At 43.2% G+C, this 16,292-nt stretch overlaps 1 protein-coding gene across 2 annotated transcripts in view; it reads right to left on the bottom strand.

The window, feature by feature from the left end:
• Positions 1 to 338: 338 nt before the first annotated feature.
• NT5C2 (5'-nucleotidase, cytosolic II) overlaps positions 339 to 16,292 on the bottom strand; it is a 102,160-nt gene continuing 86,206 nt past the window's right edge. For both annotated transcript variants that reach the window (XM_036735749.1, XM_036735748.1), the window contains exons 8-18: positions 15,191 to 15,284; positions 14,215 to 14,268; positions 13,647 to 13,730; positions 11,415 to 11,456; positions 9,271 to 9,378; positions 8,932 to 8,998; positions 7,965 to 8,135; positions 3,823 to 3,874; positions 3,635 to 3,695; positions 3,341 to 3,517; positions 339 to 1,768 (exon numbers count right to left, since the gene is read on the bottom strand). In XM_036735749.1, coding sequence (XP_036591644.1) covers positions 1,517 to 1,768; positions 3,341 to 3,517; positions 3,635 to 3,695; positions 3,823 to 3,874; positions 7,965 to 8,135; positions 8,932 to 8,998; positions 9,271 to 9,378; positions 11,415 to 11,456; positions 13,647 to 13,730; positions 14,215 to 14,268; positions 15,191 to 15,284 — 1,162 coding nt within the window. In that variant the 3' untranslated portion in view covers positions 339 to 1,516. The remainder of the gene's footprint in view (positions 1,769 to 3,340; positions 3,518 to 3,634; positions 3,696 to 3,822; positions 3,875 to 7,964; positions 8,136 to 8,931; positions 8,999 to 9,270; positions 9,379 to 11,414; positions 11,457 to 13,646; positions 13,731 to 14,214; positions 14,269 to 15,190; positions 15,285 to 16,292) is intronic.

The following is a 16,292-nucleotide window of genomic DNA, read 5'->3' as shown; positions in this document are numbered from 1 at the left end:
CCTCATCTTTCATAGCTGCCCACTTTCACATTGCCAACGGTTTTTCTAATCTGCTTATTTTTCTAAAAATTCACAAAGGTTCCAAATAATCCACATTGGTTACTAGCAAAGAGCACATCCACGTAGGCAGAGAAATTCTTGGTGAACACGTACAACCTGTGGCAGCGGATGTTCTACGTAATCAGAAGGCACTGGCACACCTTTGTTACACACTTTGCATTTCCTTTGTCACACACATCCTCTGCAATCTGGCTGTATCAAAAAATGGATGTCACTATGTCAAGGCTAAAACACACCTGGAGACATTCGGTTGTTACTATATGAAAGAGTCAAAGTCATTATTATTAGAAACATTACACTTTATTGGATTCTAGAGATGCTGACCCCATTACCCTCCCCCGCTGACCACTGACAGAAGATTGAAAGAAAAATAAAAGCAGAAAAGATTAAAACACAAAGCAGACTCTCACGGATGACCAGGCCCAACTGCGTGTGGCGTGGGGGGGACAGCACGCTGCTGTGGGAGTGGACCCTGAGGGTGCAGTGATTTACATTTGTTCTACAAATCAATAACAGGTCTCATATAGTGGGGTGTGTCTACACTGATTGTGCCCTAGGCTACATCTACCACTAACATCACTGATTTCACTTGTTGGGATAGAAAAGGAACCCTCCCTGCCCATTTCTAGGGGTTGTGGCTTCCTCCAAGTCTTTGGGCTGGGGGTTTTTCAGACTGACTGTAAAACATCTTTGGAGAAAGAGTCGGCTTTTGTGCTATCAGGGTGCAAATGTGAGCGTGCAGCAGCCTGCACTATTGGAAGCAGAAAGGACACACACAACTCATGTCAGGTGCTGAGAATTAGGAAGCTCTACCAAACCAAACCTAAAACACAGACAAGAAGCATTTCTAAGCTACTGACTTGGAGCCATTCAGGATGTTGAAGAGCTTAGAAAGGAAAACTTGTGCTTCGCAAAGGACTAAATTTGGTACTGGAAAAAAATACATTTCTCCACTGATATACAATACTGTGTAATGCGGTGACAAGGACGAGTCTGGAGCAGCAGCACAATGTGCTCACATGCAGTGTCTTCAGACTGGCTGCCTCCCCTGCTCTGGCTCATCCTCGCCCCCAACCCTCCACTGCTGTCCAGTTATTCAAACAGAAAACCAAGGTAACACATCATTAATGGAAGGGACAAGGGGGCGGTATCATAACCAGCGCTAGGAGGGAGCCACCAGCATGCAGTTGGTTCTGAATTCACTCTCAGTTCTTTCAAACAGACTCTGCTGGAATTTGAACCATCTGCAAAGAGTGCAGATACAGAAAACTAAAACAAGGCTCACTATGATTAGAATAATTTTAAGTCTTCAGAAACTTTCCAGATGTACCTTTGGTGGAGTTCCCCCCACCCCAAAGCCCACCAAGAACCCAAACAAGGACCCATCCCCCCTCCTGCTGAGCCCCAACAGAGCTGGTTCACTGGATAGTTCACTGTTTTCTTGATTCCTTTTTCCTTACTCCTCCTCCTCTTCCTCCTCCTCCTCCTCCTCCTCTTCATCGTCATCCTCATCATGGCAGTGTGTAATCTCCTGGGGGGCCAGTGGGAAGAGGTTGGGAGGTTTGATCTCACTGATGGAGCGTGTCAACTGGTGCCGTTTGTAGTCAGTGTCTTTAAAATCCACAGATGTGCGGTTCCGTGTAGCGAGGGGGGATTCCATCTCGTTGATATCTACGTGGATGTGCTCCACTGTTGATTCATGAGGCATCTAAATCAAAGCAAAAGGCTCAGAAAGAAGGCAGGGTATTGGGTCTGCTTCCTCAACCCCCCTCTCCCCGGTCACTGGCCACCCAGAACAACAGCCATAGTCAGCAGGAGGATGAATTGCACAAATTTCTAAGCGCTCTTTTATGGGAGGACCTGAAGCTACTATTAAGGGAAAAACAGTACTCTCTTGGTGACTGAAATTGGGGGGCAGAGAGGCAAGGAGAGAAGGAAAATGTCTTGCTTTGTACTAAGCGTAACTCTATCTAGGAAACATCAGCACCAGCTGTTGGGCGTGCACCGTGTGGTGACTGCATTTCTCTCAAAAGCCAAAGAGGAGGATCTCACATACTCCAGCACAAGTAATAGAGCAGCTTTTGGAAAAAAATAATAAACTACATATAAGCAGTGCTGTTGGACAGCTAAAGGGCTTTCTAACTATTGCCTCTTTCAAGGTGGCTCCTTGTGTGAAAAAGGTAATTTAAAGAGGATTATTCCCATTTACATAGAGGGGAAACTGAGGTTTAACAAGGTCATGTGATTTGTCCAAGAGTGCACAATCAGTGGTGGTGCCCAGACTGCCCACTTTGTGCCACACAGCTTTGGTGATGACTAAGTTACTGCATTTCGCCCTAAACAGGGGAAGGCAGGTTGTCCATCCTGGCCATCAGTGAGAAAAGCCTTTCTCTCAGTGACATTTGCCATTCAGACATATGACTTCCAAAGGTCCTTAGGGCTACAATCACGCAAGTAAGTTGTCACTGCACAATGAAATTCTCAAGATGGACATAAATTTGGTATTGCACCTCAATTATATCATTAAGAGTTCTGGAAAATGTTTTTGGCCCAACAGTTTTTCCATAGGATTTGACCTATTCAAAGAAGAGGTGTACCACATCTTACCAGCAAACCAGTTTATCTAGTTCAATCAGACTATCTGCCTAGAAGTGGCAGCAAGCAATGATAGGGGGACATTCTCCCCCTCTTTCAGGCAGCTTGACCTCTGTTTGTTTAAAAGAAGATTCCTTCAGGGGTCCTGTGGTCTGAGACTAGTCAACTTCTTAGCTGACATAAGGGTTCAAAGTTACTTTTCTCATCGAAGATTCTCAAGATTCAAAGACCCAGGCTCAATCTATCTGGTAGCTCGAACTGGAAAAGAGTACAACTTCTTCCTCCACTAGGCAAGGCAAGATTGTCTCTCCCCAGGCTCCTCTGCTGTACCTTCATCATCAATCCAGGATGAGATATACATACATATACATAAGGCCTGGATGATCAGAGCCTTTACAACCCACATCACGTTTAGGTCTTCTGGGGTCACAGGCTCTATTTGGAAGGCAGAAATTAATCAAGAGATCACAGAACTAACAAGAAAACTGGTTCCAGTCTCAGGTTCTATGACTTTGGGCAAGTCCCGTAACCCCTCTGGGCCTCAGTCTCCTCACATCTCTAGGGTTCCTTTCAGGTCTAAAAATCCAGACTCTGTCTCCTGTTCAATCCAACAAAACTGGTAGCAAACCCTGGTCAGAAAACACGCGTATGTTGAACAACACACCTTGGAAATACATGAACTTACCAAGACGTGAGCAGCTCTGAAGAGGTAACTGAACGGGTAATACAGGAGGTTGATAAAAGAGGCGGCGTAGAGGTCTGCATAGCGCATTACTTGACTAGCAAAGAGTGTCTGCCTCGAGCCGCTGCGGAAAAGACTTCCCATCATCCCGTAGCACATGTCCATGTCATGAGTTACTTTCTAAAATCACAAACAAGATTTATTCTCAGGTACTCTGTTAATACAAGGAATATAAAAACTGGAAAATAAATTTACTTTAAAAAGAATTATAATCCTGAAGACATTCCCACTCTATACCTTAATTCGTCTCTGAATGGAGCTGATATCTGGGCGCTCATTACTGCTGCTGTCCAGGTGCCTGGGAGCAAATAAGAATCCAACAGAAATCTTTAGGTGCACATTCCTTTTAATTAGATTCTTTCCATCCAGAGGGACTCTCTTGAGTGGAAAAAAATTCTTAACAAGAAGTAAGGAAGTATACTCACTTATAGAGTTCTGCCAGAAAGATATCCAAGCTCTGCAGCTCCTCAAAAAGTGCTGGGTAGAGTTGGAACAGAAAAGGAAAATGTCTTAGATCATTTACACAAAAAAAGGAGAAGCATCAATTTCCCAGCTGCTCCTAAAACTGAGATGAAGAAAGTACAGGGAAGAACAAAAAACAAAGCCTGGGGCTGACGTGCAACATGGCCGCTCTCATCCCCTGCCGAGAGGCCCCCGGAAAGGCAGTCATCCACCCTGCCCTTTCTGCAGCATTTAGCACCACTGACTTCCCTTCTCTTCCTTCCCAGTCTCTCCTAGTGAAGCCCTTCTAAGCTCTTTTCACTAGTCCTCTTCCTTCCCCTCATTCCTGAGTGGGCTCCAAGATCCATTCCTTGATCCTTCCCTGTCTTCTCTCTACACTCCCTCCCCCTTGATGACTCCAGCTATTCCCATGGCTTCCATTAACTACCATCCTTCCCTCAGAGCAATGGCATTGCATCTCCAACTGCCTGCTCACCCTCTCCACCTGGATACCATTCAGCAGTTTAAAATGCACATTCCAAAAGGGCCTTCATCTTCCCCTCTAAGTTTGCTCGTCCCAGCTTCTGTGCGTCTGTTGATGGTACCACCAATCCTTCGATGTTATCGACAGCTCAGCCATCTTCAGCTCTCTCCCTTCTTGCCCTTCCCACTGCCACGCAGTTGCCAAGTCGTGCTGAACATGTCCCCAGTCTCTCACCTTCCTTCTTTCCAATCCTGATGCCCCTGTCCCGGTTCAGGTCCTCATCTCTTTTCCCTCCCTCCTGCTTCCCGTCTCCAGTCTAGACCTCTCTAAGCCATCCTGGAGAGTGCTGCCTGGGCACTCTTCTGATATACCATCACCTCCCTACCCCACTCCCTATGTAATCCAGGACAACTTCTTCAGCCTGGCTCCGACCGAGACCAGCCTTGTCTCATGCCACTACTCTTCATATACTCTATTCCAGTCAGGCTGAACTCTATTCTCTCTCCCAGTTTTGTCCTACTGTCTCCTGTTTCTGCCCCTTTATTCATACCACATCCCATGAATGGACCATATTCCCCTCCTTTTGCCGTTGTTCGGTCATTTCAGTTGCATCTGACTCTCCATGACCCCATTTGAGGTTTTCTTGACAAAGATTCTGGAGTGATTTGCCATTTCCTTCTCCAGCGCATTTTTACAGATTTTAAGAAAGATTTTAAGAAAACTGAGGCAAACAAGGTTAAGTGACTTGCTCAGGGTCACACAGCTATTAAGTGTCTGAGATCAGATCTGAACCCGTGAAGATGAATCTGACTCCAGGCCTGGTACGCTATCCACTGTGCCACCTGGCTGCCCGTATTCCCCTTCTATCTCTATCCGATGAAGCCTCTCCTTCAGGGGTCACCTCCTCCAAGAAGCCTTTGCTCATCTCCCTCTGCTGAAAGCGAGCTCTCTCTCTCCCATCAAACCTCTCCTAGTACTTTGGCCAGATGCCATCTACACTCCTATCACACTTCCCCTTGGGTCACAGTTATATGTCTACAAGTCTTTTCTTTATTAAATTGTAAATTCTTTGAGAACAAGGATTAGACCATCTAGAGCCTAACTAAGGACCTGGCATATAGTAGGTCAATAAAAGCTTACTCTGAATGCATGAATGAATGAAGAAATAAAGAAAGAATAAATGGGCTAGTGAGATAATATGAGTCTGATGTTCGCTGGGCTCAAATTCACTATGTACAAACAGAGATGAGCACATTGTGCTCCACTGAGAGACCAGATGCCTACTTGGAGAATACCCCTTGGCCACCACAGGGATGGTCATACTCTAGGTCAGGGGTCAGCAAACTACTTCTGACAGACTGTTTTTGTAGGCCCCTTGAGCTAAGAGTGGTTTTACATTTTAAAATACAATAAAAACTTACTTTAAAAAATGTGAAAAACGAAACACCATATTCTTAGCCATTTATGGGCCCTACAAAAACAGGAGGTCATAGTTGGCCAAGACCTCTTCTACATCTTACCTTCATTCTTAACCATGGCAGCACCATGACTTTGAACTTAGAAATTTTCCTCTCTGAACACCATCTTCTGTTTTGATCTCCTCCTACACTATCTCAACCCTGACCCTAGTCTTCCTTCTCTCCACAAAATCCAATATGTCCAGCCTTTCCTAGTGTCTCAGGCTAGAGCCCCTGAGTTGGTCAGTTTAACTACAGACTGCCCTCCGTCCTTAGCTCTTTGACCCTCTTGTCCTGCCAAGCGATAGACACTGCCAACGCTCAGCTCAAGAGCTCCCCTGCCTTCTGCTTCCTCTGCTCATGATCCTTGGCTGCAGAACATCACCAGAGAAAGTCTCATCACCTTGCTCACTTACTTGGTCCACTACAAATTTAGGTTAGCTCATCCCAACTGGGCCCTCATTGCTGCACGGTAAAACACATTTGTCATTAACTGACTCTCTATCCCGGTCCCTTCGGTGGCTGTGCCAAGTCTTCTCTTTTCTCAAGTTCCCAGTGTCTCTTCTACACCCTACGACTTCAGCAGATACTCTTACCTCCTATTTCACCGAAGAAAAAAAAAGTCTACCACATGTTTCTCCTTTGAAAAACCTAGAAAGCTTTTTACCCATCCTCTTCTATTTTATGCCTTTCTCTGAAGAAGCAGTGGCCCTTCTCCATGCCAAGGTCAAGCCCTCCACCTGTGCTTCTGATCCATTCTTCCTTTCTCCTCCCTCTTTTCTCTTCCCCTACCTACTGGCCCCTTCCCTGAGGCCTACACACATACTTAGATCTAATCTAGCCTTAAAAAACTCTCACTTGGCCCTCAAGGGGCTGTCTCATGTCTCTCTTTCCTTTCCCTGACAAACTTAAAGAATTAGCGCTACTCGATGCTCCCATGTCCTCACTACCTCTTGGCTTCTCAATCCTTTGCAGTCTGGCTTCTAACCTTGCCTCTGGACTGACGCTGCTCAGAATGACTACCTCTTGGGGCTCTTTCCTCAGCTTTCCTCCTCCCTGATCTCTCAGCAGCTAATGGGGTTGATGGTCCTCTCTCTACTTAGCTCCATGACGATGCTCTCTCCTGGTTCTCTTCCAGCCTGACCATTCCTTGTCATTCTCCAGCTGAAAACCTCAACAACTTCCCAGAGTTCAAGTGTCATCTGTAGACAGATGATTCCAAATCTACACATCTTCAGCCTTAACTGCTTGTCTGATCTCCACACTGGCCTGCTCCCTCTCTCCTCCTGGATGTCCTGTAGGTACCTCTCACACCAATCCTCTTCCCTCCATTCCCATGGTCACCCCCCTCATTGCTAAGCCCCTCTCTCCTAGCCTATAATATTTTCTTCCAAATAAGCCTCCTTGATTCTTGACCCTCCACCCCTCTCACATCTATCCTCCACCTGCCAAAATAAGCTTCCCAAGGCACAGGTCTGACCACACTAATCTCTTGCTCGAAAACACTCGGCGGTTCTCTTTTGCCCACAGAGTAAAATACACTCTCCGTATCCTGGCATTTATATCCCTCCAAACCCAGATACAACTTAGTTTTTCAGACTTAATTCTACAACTCATCTTCAGAAACTATGCCCTACCTAAACTACCGCATTAGGCATTTCCCAAGCTTGATCCTGCCACTGTTTGGGACAAGGCTGTTGTTCTGCACCGCTCCTCTGATCCTTCCCTTCCTTCACAAAGCTCTCCTTGCTTCCTCTAGGCATCACTAAGCTGTTGAATAGTCCTCAGGTGCAGAGAAGTTAAGAGTTACACTTCTGCTAAGTGTCAAAAGCATGGTTCAAAGTCCAGTACTCTGAGAGCGCAAAGGATCTAAGACCTGGATTTCATAATACAATGTACACAGAACAGTGTTAAAACTCAAGCTTGTAAGGAAAATATAATATCAATGAAGCTGCTCACTTAACATGAGCCAGGATAACCTGTTTAAACTTCATTTTCCATCTTCCTAAAAGGAAGAAAAGGCAAACAGCAGGGGACTTGACCAAAGTAACTTACAAACACAAACTCCCTCCCACAGACAGTGGTGTGTCAAAAAAAAGGAATCATCCCACAGCTGGCCCCTCAGCACCATTAAGGCAGAACCAAGTCGTGCTGAAAAACTGAAGGATAAGGAAGGGCTTCTTACAACTTTTGTCAGTCCAGACGTGCAGCTCCTGTGCCAATTCGGGAATCACAAGGAAAGTCCGCCACCCTTGTCGTTTCTTTGATTTCAAGATATCCCCAAAAATGTGGTCTCCAATATAGAGAATATCCTTGCCCTTGGCCCCCAGTAGGTCACAGATTGTATCAGATGAACCTGATGAGCAAGGGAAACATTAGGAAGAACCATGAGGGACAAAATAAAATGTTGTCTTGTCCAAGCCAAGATTCCAGTTATATCAAGTCTACCTCTCCATGCTGAAACAACAGGCATGACACACACTCATACATTATGACTACAAGCAACTGAGGGCAGGATGTAGGAAGGAGCCAAAAAGCATCATGTCTGAAAGATGCAGGTCTTTTTGTGGGAAGTACCTGGGCAAACTCTACCCCCCTGGAGGACTGCTGCTCAGAACCACTACAACTCACTGGCAACAATGAATACAGATACTAACACTACCCAGCTTTAATGATTATGTCCCTCAAAAAAGCCATCAGCCACGTCCTGACATGACCTTGTGCTGCGATGGGTCTGCTCAGTGGCTGTAATTGAGTCTTCGCTTGTACATATTTCTAGAACTCCTTAGAAGCACTACGAAAACCAGCACAGACATCTCTGCACCACCATGAGAAGCACTAGGTGAAGATGTGCACAGTGAGGACCCAACAGAGAGTTACCGAACTGAGAGTCAGATTCAAGAAGGTTTGTGAAGCAGGTGAGAAGTCTGCCAAGAGCCTGAGGTCAGTTCAGCAGCTTCACAGGCCCTCCTCCCTTAATCTTTATAGGGAAATTTATAAATCATGGTAGGTGGCCAACTGTTGCACACGTCCGCTCAATGAATGGAGAGTAGGAATTACTAGTGCGATAAACAAGGGGCAAATGAGAAATGATCAAGGTGGGTTTGTAGCATGGCCTTTCACATTTAACAAAACGAAAATCTGTAACCTACCTCCTGAATAGACAATTCCATGCTGGAGGGGGCCTGTGTAGGTACCAATCTTTAGCTTGCCAGTTTTCTGTAAGAAAAGAAAAACGTTATGATTCTTTTTCACCTCTCCTCTACCTCCACCTCCACCCTGCACCCCCGCTCCCTCCTCTTCTCAGTTCTTTCCGGTCTCTGTCAATCCAATGACATTCTCAGTCTTCTGAATACAAAGTGAATTTGTTCTACTGCACAAAGTGCTCAAACTCGTCAAAGAATTTTAAAACAGAGATAGGGACACTTGTTCATCAGTCATAGGACGTGTGGGACAGAAATGCTATCAGACACATTATCCTTTAGACTTACAGTGTCCACCTGCCTCAAGACTGTGCCTTCTCCAAAGAACAGTGGTTTTCGTGCGTCCACAAGGATTAAATCAAAATAGGACTGCCATGGTCGATGTGAGCTCCCGGGCTAGAGAAGAAACAGACATCGGAAGTCAAAACTTCAGTCAGTCCTTCCTCAGTTTAATTCAATTTAACAACCATTTATTAAGCACTATAGTACTGGGTGCCTGAGACACCACCACTAAACAACAAGACAGTCCAGGCTCTTGAGGGCCTTATGTTTTGCTGGAGGGGATACAACATATACACAGATAATCTAAGGAGAAAGCTCACTGATGCCTGGTAAATCAGGAAAGCTACACAGAGGTAGCACTTGAATTAATCATGCAACCATGAGAAATCTCACACTTCTAAGAGAAACTAGAGGATGCCCAAACCCTTTCTTCTGCCAAATGAGATAATATAGGCAAGTGTTTGGCAACCTTAGAATATTATCTATGAATGTCAGTTACCATTATTATGACTACCGAAAAAAATCAATTGTGAATAGAACCTGGTTTTTAAGGTTGATATCTCAGAGAAGGAAGATAGCCACATAGGAGAAGAAAGAGTATGCACTTAGCAATTGTTAATTATCTCCCAGGCTAAAGAAATATGTTGGGGAGATTCTCTGGATACTAGTGATTAATATTCCTTGGCACAATACTGAGATCTAGTCCCTGGGTATGTTTGTGATGTAGTAAAACTGGTTATTAGCCAATAAAGCAAAATCTGAATGTGTTTCTGACATCTTAAAGTGGAAACTGAAGGGCAGGATGAGAGATTAGATGGGTATGGTTCAGGAAAGTGTGAAGAATGGAACTGGAAGATCAGGAAGTGAATATGAAGGAGGACAGGCATCCAAATGTGGATCCTCAGAAGCCTTCTTGTACTTCATGCATGGGAAGTGGACTCTAAGCCAGGCAGAAGCAGGGGATCCTGCCTGCTCAGCTGGTCAGAGAGGAGCCAGGTCCTGACCACCATGGAGCCGCATCAGAGTTTGGAGAGCAAGAACAGCCAAGTCCTGGTGGATGGCAGGCAACTACCTGAATGAAGTGATTCTCTGACCCTAGTAATCTCACCATGGGAAAGAGTGCTCCATATTTATGTGTAAAGAGGAACAAGTGGAAAGTGCTTCTGAGGGTGTGTGACAGCAGGTTTCTGTCACCAGGAGCAATTCAACAGCTACAAGACAGGCACATCAAAGCAGTTTAGGATAGAAAGTAAAGGAAAATCAGAGACTGAAATGCATGTTCTGGCTCTGAGAAAAAAATCACTAAGCTAGAGAACTTGACTCAGAAAGGCACAGATCACTGCCAGAACTGATGTGAACAAACTGAATGGGACGATGATGTAGTTTGCTGGATAAATTCTCCAAAAGAGACGCAGAACTTCTCTTGGGCTCATACTGATCCAGAAGGGAGATGTATTTATTAGTGGGATTCTTTTGCTAAGGTAAAGTTTGTGCTCTCCTGCTGTAACCAAACAGTCCAGATCCAGTGAAATATAGCACTTTTTAATACCTACAAAAGCAGTAGCCAAAACCACGTGAGGAATTATTTACAGATCAAGATGCTGAGGCTACAGAGAGGCTGTGTGACAGGCCTCTGGACACACAGCTAGAAAGTATCCACAAAAACGTATTCAAGTCGCCTATGTTCCTTAAAGCTAAAAAGAGCCGAGAATCAGGAATAGGGAATCTTCTGTCAAATGTATTCCAGCAAGACAGAATGTTAGATAGCAGTAGCTAGTAACAGTTAAGATGACCTGGTTTAAAATTTCCTCTATTTCTATAAGCAAATGGGTCAAATAAGTATCTATCTTCAATTTTTAACATCCCTTTTAGTTCTACCAAGAACTAAAAATGGAGGATCAATTCCAGCTTACTTAATACCACCTGAGTGTCTATGTACTAGGAAGCCATGATACTGAAGTCTCTGAATGTGGCTGGTTTCAAAATTGCTCCTAATGTAAACCATGATAAGACAATGAACTTAAACTGGGAAGAATCTCAGATCCAGTATCTTCCCTGGATAGGCCTGATTCCCTGCACTGATTTTTTATTTTTTGCTGAAACACATTCATTATTTTTAAAGTAATGACTTGTTGAGTTGTATACAGTACCTTAGGGCCATGTGGGAAATCAAACAAGTAAGTCATAATTTTCTGGAAAACAAAGAAAGTCCAAGTAACTTCTCTCTAAATTACACAAATTCTACAAGAGAACATGCACATTCCTCAAAAATAAGAATATCTCTTAATATAAGATTCATTAATTTCCCTCTCCCACCACCTCCCTCCTGCCTTATTTCTGAAATAGTAGCAACTGGGACCAGAAGAAAAGGTACCATCAAATACACTGCTACTATAATCATCGAGGCAAGTCAGTTGAGTTGGGAGCGCTGATAGCCCTAATGAAGGCAGCCCCTCTCCCATACCAAGACTGCTATAGCCAGAAGACAAAAGCAATGAAAGCCAGAACCTCTGGGCCACATTTTGCTATAGACTGGCCATTATGCTCTTACTGCAGACCTTGAAGAGAAGAAGACCAAGAAAGCCAGGTTATACTTCTCTGTGACAGGAAAATGCTGTTCTTAGAGTTGTTATACCCGGGCTTTCCATGTGTATCAATGTTGTGTTCCTTCGTGTTATGAGCTAAGTTTGTAGACAAAACACCAAAGAGTAGGGCAATGACAATGAGTCTCAAGGTTAGTGACAGCAATAGGCTATATGACACCCTGTTTTCTTAGGAAAATCCATGCCAGAGATCATGAGACCTTAACAGGGACAGCAGCACTCCCTCCTATGACTGTAAAGGGGCTGATGGAGGTGACATAAGGGCTACGTGTACATGGAAGGCAGTCAGGTCAACTGCACCATTCTAGGAAGGGGGAGGAGGCACTTCCAAAGGGAGAATGCTCTGATCAAAATCTGGGAGACAAAGCAGCTGAACTGGAGGGTGCCACCGGCCTCACTCCCACTCCAAAGCTGCCCAAAGCTTGAAGTTAAAAGCAAGGAGAGCGAGAACTTCTTGGCTTGTGTTTGTCACAGGTTGGTTCATCACGCGACAATCAAGTAACATCACATTTGTATGGTCCGAGGGTTCCTGTTTTATATGACCCAGGGTTGTAGTTGTGTATGTCCCTGGAGAAGTCCCGTGTACTGGCCTGGGCTTTGAATGGCCTGAGTTCTAGGGCATGGAGAATACCAAACTGCTGGGTGATAGAGAGTCTCTTACAAGGTCAGTGACAATTGCATCCTTGATCCTTCCCTATTCTCCAGTAGCTGTGAGCCTCTAAAATACACCTTACCTCCCAAACCAAATGGTGATGCCAACTTGCTCCCAGAGAAAGCCCCTGGCTAAAAGTCTTAATTCTTATGAAGCCATAATTATATGGGCCTTTTGTCAGTAGGGCACACTACTAATGGGTATGGTTTTACACCAATTAATTTATACTCTGTGAGGTACATGTGAAGAACAACTACTAAGGTTAAGGGTACGAGTACTTAAGCCTTGTAATAAAGTAGAACTAAATGGCTCAGGTGAAAAATAAACATTTTATCTTGAGTATGAGAACACAGGTTTTATGAAGGAGCACTTAGTCCAAATAATGAATTTTCCAAATTAAAATAATACTGTAGAGAGGGAGGAAAGTTAAGGGCTAGAGAGTTACAAGCACATCCTCAGAAATGCCTAAGGCATTTTATTGTTGGGCAGTAAGGTAGGTAAACATTATACATTTTCTCACCAAAAAGCGAACAGAGAATAAAGTCATGCTAGAGTACTTCTGAGTACATTAAGCATTGGGAAAACTTTTTTTTAAAGATGAAGTTTATTAATTTTGATATTTATAATCAAATATCACTACTATTTCCTAATCTAGGATTCCCAACAGCTGGCAGTGGAAATGTTTGCATAAAAGGAAAGGTCTGTAAAGGAACAGCAAACCCAGGAACATAGCTTGTTTGAACTAGATGAGGCAGAGAATAAAGAGCCATTTATACAGAATAACTGCTCAAAATAACCAAAATAAAAAAGTGTTTCAAGCAGCACACTGTCAACAGAATCATTGCCAAAACAAAGACGACTTTGAGGATAAATTTGAAGATTCCAGAGTCTCTCTAGCCCAAGCTTCAGCCAAGGTATAGCCAACCTACCTTTGTCTCCCTCACTCTTTCCTAGTTAAAATGTTAGAAAAACACTGTTGCTGCAGGAGAACTACATCATTTGTTAACATATTCTTTGGGATAACTGCTAGTTAACGAACTTCAAAATTCTCATAATGAAAACCCAGCATAAAGTACCTAATTCCTCTGTTTAGAAATAAACCAATCTCACATTTACACAGTACTTACATCAGTATATTTATAATCACTGTTGGTAGCAAGAAATACTTTTCCTACTTCCTTCATTCGGCTTAGAAGCAAAGGTAGCTTCCCCTGAAATAAAGCATGATAATTAGATCCAAGTGCCTGCTGATCTCTTATTTTATGGAGATGCTGCCCTTGGGAACAGGGTATGTTATACTACCTTGTTTGTAGATGGTGTCAGTAAGGCCATTCTTAAAAAGTATTTTAAATCTTGCCCCACAACTTTCTATTTAAGCCTTCTAAGCTTTTTAATATAAATTACATAAATTAGGTGTCAAAACCCCGGTTCTAATCTACATCTATGAAAATAAATGGAAGATGTTCTCTTTGCCCACAACTACCAGAACCATGATATTAACTAAGACTTCTCTCTGGCTGAAAGTGGCTTTTTAAAAAAATATTTCATATATAACTGAGTCCTGGGAAAGAAACATTTCCCTCTGGGGGATTTAATTATAAGTGCAGTCATTAGCTTTTTGGTTTAGAAAGTCAGTCATTATGCCTTTCATCACCTATATGCTGATAAGGCATTTCTCAACTGATTTCTACTTACATCTTTGACCACATATTTCTCTAGATTTTCAACCGTCTTTTCCTTGAGGGAACCCTGAGAGGAAGGCAAAAGGAAATAAGGAAAAACATAATCATTTATTGCAAGAAGAATCCCGCCCACTATCAATCCCAATTGACTTTCTGTGTATTTTCTAAAGAAGAGAGTAGCTGAAATGTGGATTGTGGCCTAAGGTGCCTGATGTTTCTGTATGGGGGACAGGCCTGTGATGTCATCGGCATATGGAATTACACTGAGGCAATCCTCTACCAAACCAAATCAGCTCCAGCTCCACAATCTACATTAGAGACCAGTCTGGAACACTGATCAACTGAGGCCTTTGACCAGGGTCACAGAGTACACCTGGGTCTGCAGCAGGACTGGTATCTACTGCTTCCCGATGCTGGGACTACTTTGTTATCCTTTACACTGTGATGGTTCCCACCAGATTTTTGAGTTACAAACATACAAAACCTCCTTACCTTTACACAAAGAAGCTTTGCTTCTATTTTAAATAGCAATCAGAAAGATCTTATTTTATTCACTGAGGTGTGCAATTAATTTAAGTATTTTAACTTCATTTACTACATTATGCAGGAGAAAATAAAATGAGACCTAGCAAAAATTAATAGGTTCTAATCATCCACAAATTGTATATGGCAAAAAATACAAGTACAAGTCTGAACCAGTATTTAATTCCTTCTGAATTAAAAAAAGAAAGGAAAACTAAGATAACCAGAAATGAGTTAGCCCCAAATGGGGGGAGGGAGGGGAGGCGAAGAGGAAGAGGAAATATTATTGCTGAAGGAGAGACAAAGACAAAGGAGAGATAAAGATAATTCAGTGCTCCTTTGATCGATGGCAAATGCAAGTTTCTCATTCAGGAAAAATCCCCACTGTACACCTGGAGAAGAGCTAATCTCACATCAGACAACACGTGTTAAAGAATAGAGACAGTAAAAGAGAAGCCCCAGGATACCTTGTAATGAACCCAATCAACGGCGTCTCTCACATCCTGAAACATACTCCGGAAGGACATAAAGAGATCTCCATCTTTAAATCCCGTTTCGCAGCTGCAGGAAGGTAAGATAGTTGTGACAGGGAAATAAGGTGAATAAAATAGACATTAAACATCAGTCTAGGGGAAGCAAAGATTGTGCCAATGACTTAGGATTGGCTTTATTCCAAAACGTTAATGCCTAACGTAAGCCATTCCAGTCACCAGAAATGGACATTTTTCAATGGAGTACAATTAATTTGAATGAACAAACAAACAAGTATGTGATATTAAATGACAGCTAAAAGGTCAAAACTATAAATAGATACTTTTCTTTAAAACTTTTTTAGAAATAGGCCTCCAACCAAGTTAATTTAACGTTTTGAAAACTGACAGTTTAGTCTCCCCTTCACCCTGCATTTTCTGGCCTGGTCCCTAAATACAAAGCTACTGCCCATTTAAAAATTTAATTTAGTCACTTAATTCACAGAACTAAGTGCCTCATAGCAGCTGGAGACAGAATATAAAGAGCAAGAAGATACTGGTTTCTATGGCTGCTATACCCAGGAAATAAAATAGCACAATTCTCCCTAAATAAAATAACTAAAACTCATTTTTTCCTTCTTTTTATTAAAACTCTGTGGAGAAGAATTAGGATTTACTCCTGGATTAAATCTTGATGGGCCTGGGAATGAAATTAAATTACCATCACTGAATGGCTCCTGGGTAGCTGCTGTGAAATGAGTTGGGGGGTTTTAGTGCCAATCTGCTTAAACAGATAACCATCACACAAACCTCCCCCTCAGTTGTCACAATTAGCACCTCTGCTGGCCGTCTTCATTCCAGGAGAAGCCAATCAGAAGTGGTCCCTTCCAAACAAGGCTGCAGCCACTGGCAAGGAGAGGGGGCCGTGTGGGAGGTGAGAGCCTGCATGGAGCTCCTCGTGTTGTCCCATCTCTCAGGTTGGCAATCTGGCATCTCACTAGCACTAAATTCGCTTCAGAAAAGCAGAAAAAACCTACAATGGCCAGTTCTCTAAAACCCTGTACATTAAATAAAAACTGAAAAACAACAAAATCACAGG

The sequence above is a fragment of the Trichosurus vulpecula genome, chromosome 8, assembly GCF_011100635.1.
Source record: "Trichosurus vulpecula isolate mTriVul1 chromosome 8, mTriVul1.pri, whole genome shotgun sequence".
In the NCBI taxonomy this organism is placed as follows: Eukaryota; Metazoa; Chordata; class Mammalia; order Diprotodontia; family Phalangeridae; genus Trichosurus; species Trichosurus vulpecula.
The sequence above is the reverse complement of the archived record's forward strand: the minus strand, read 5'-3'. Positions and strand labels throughout refer to the sequence as shown.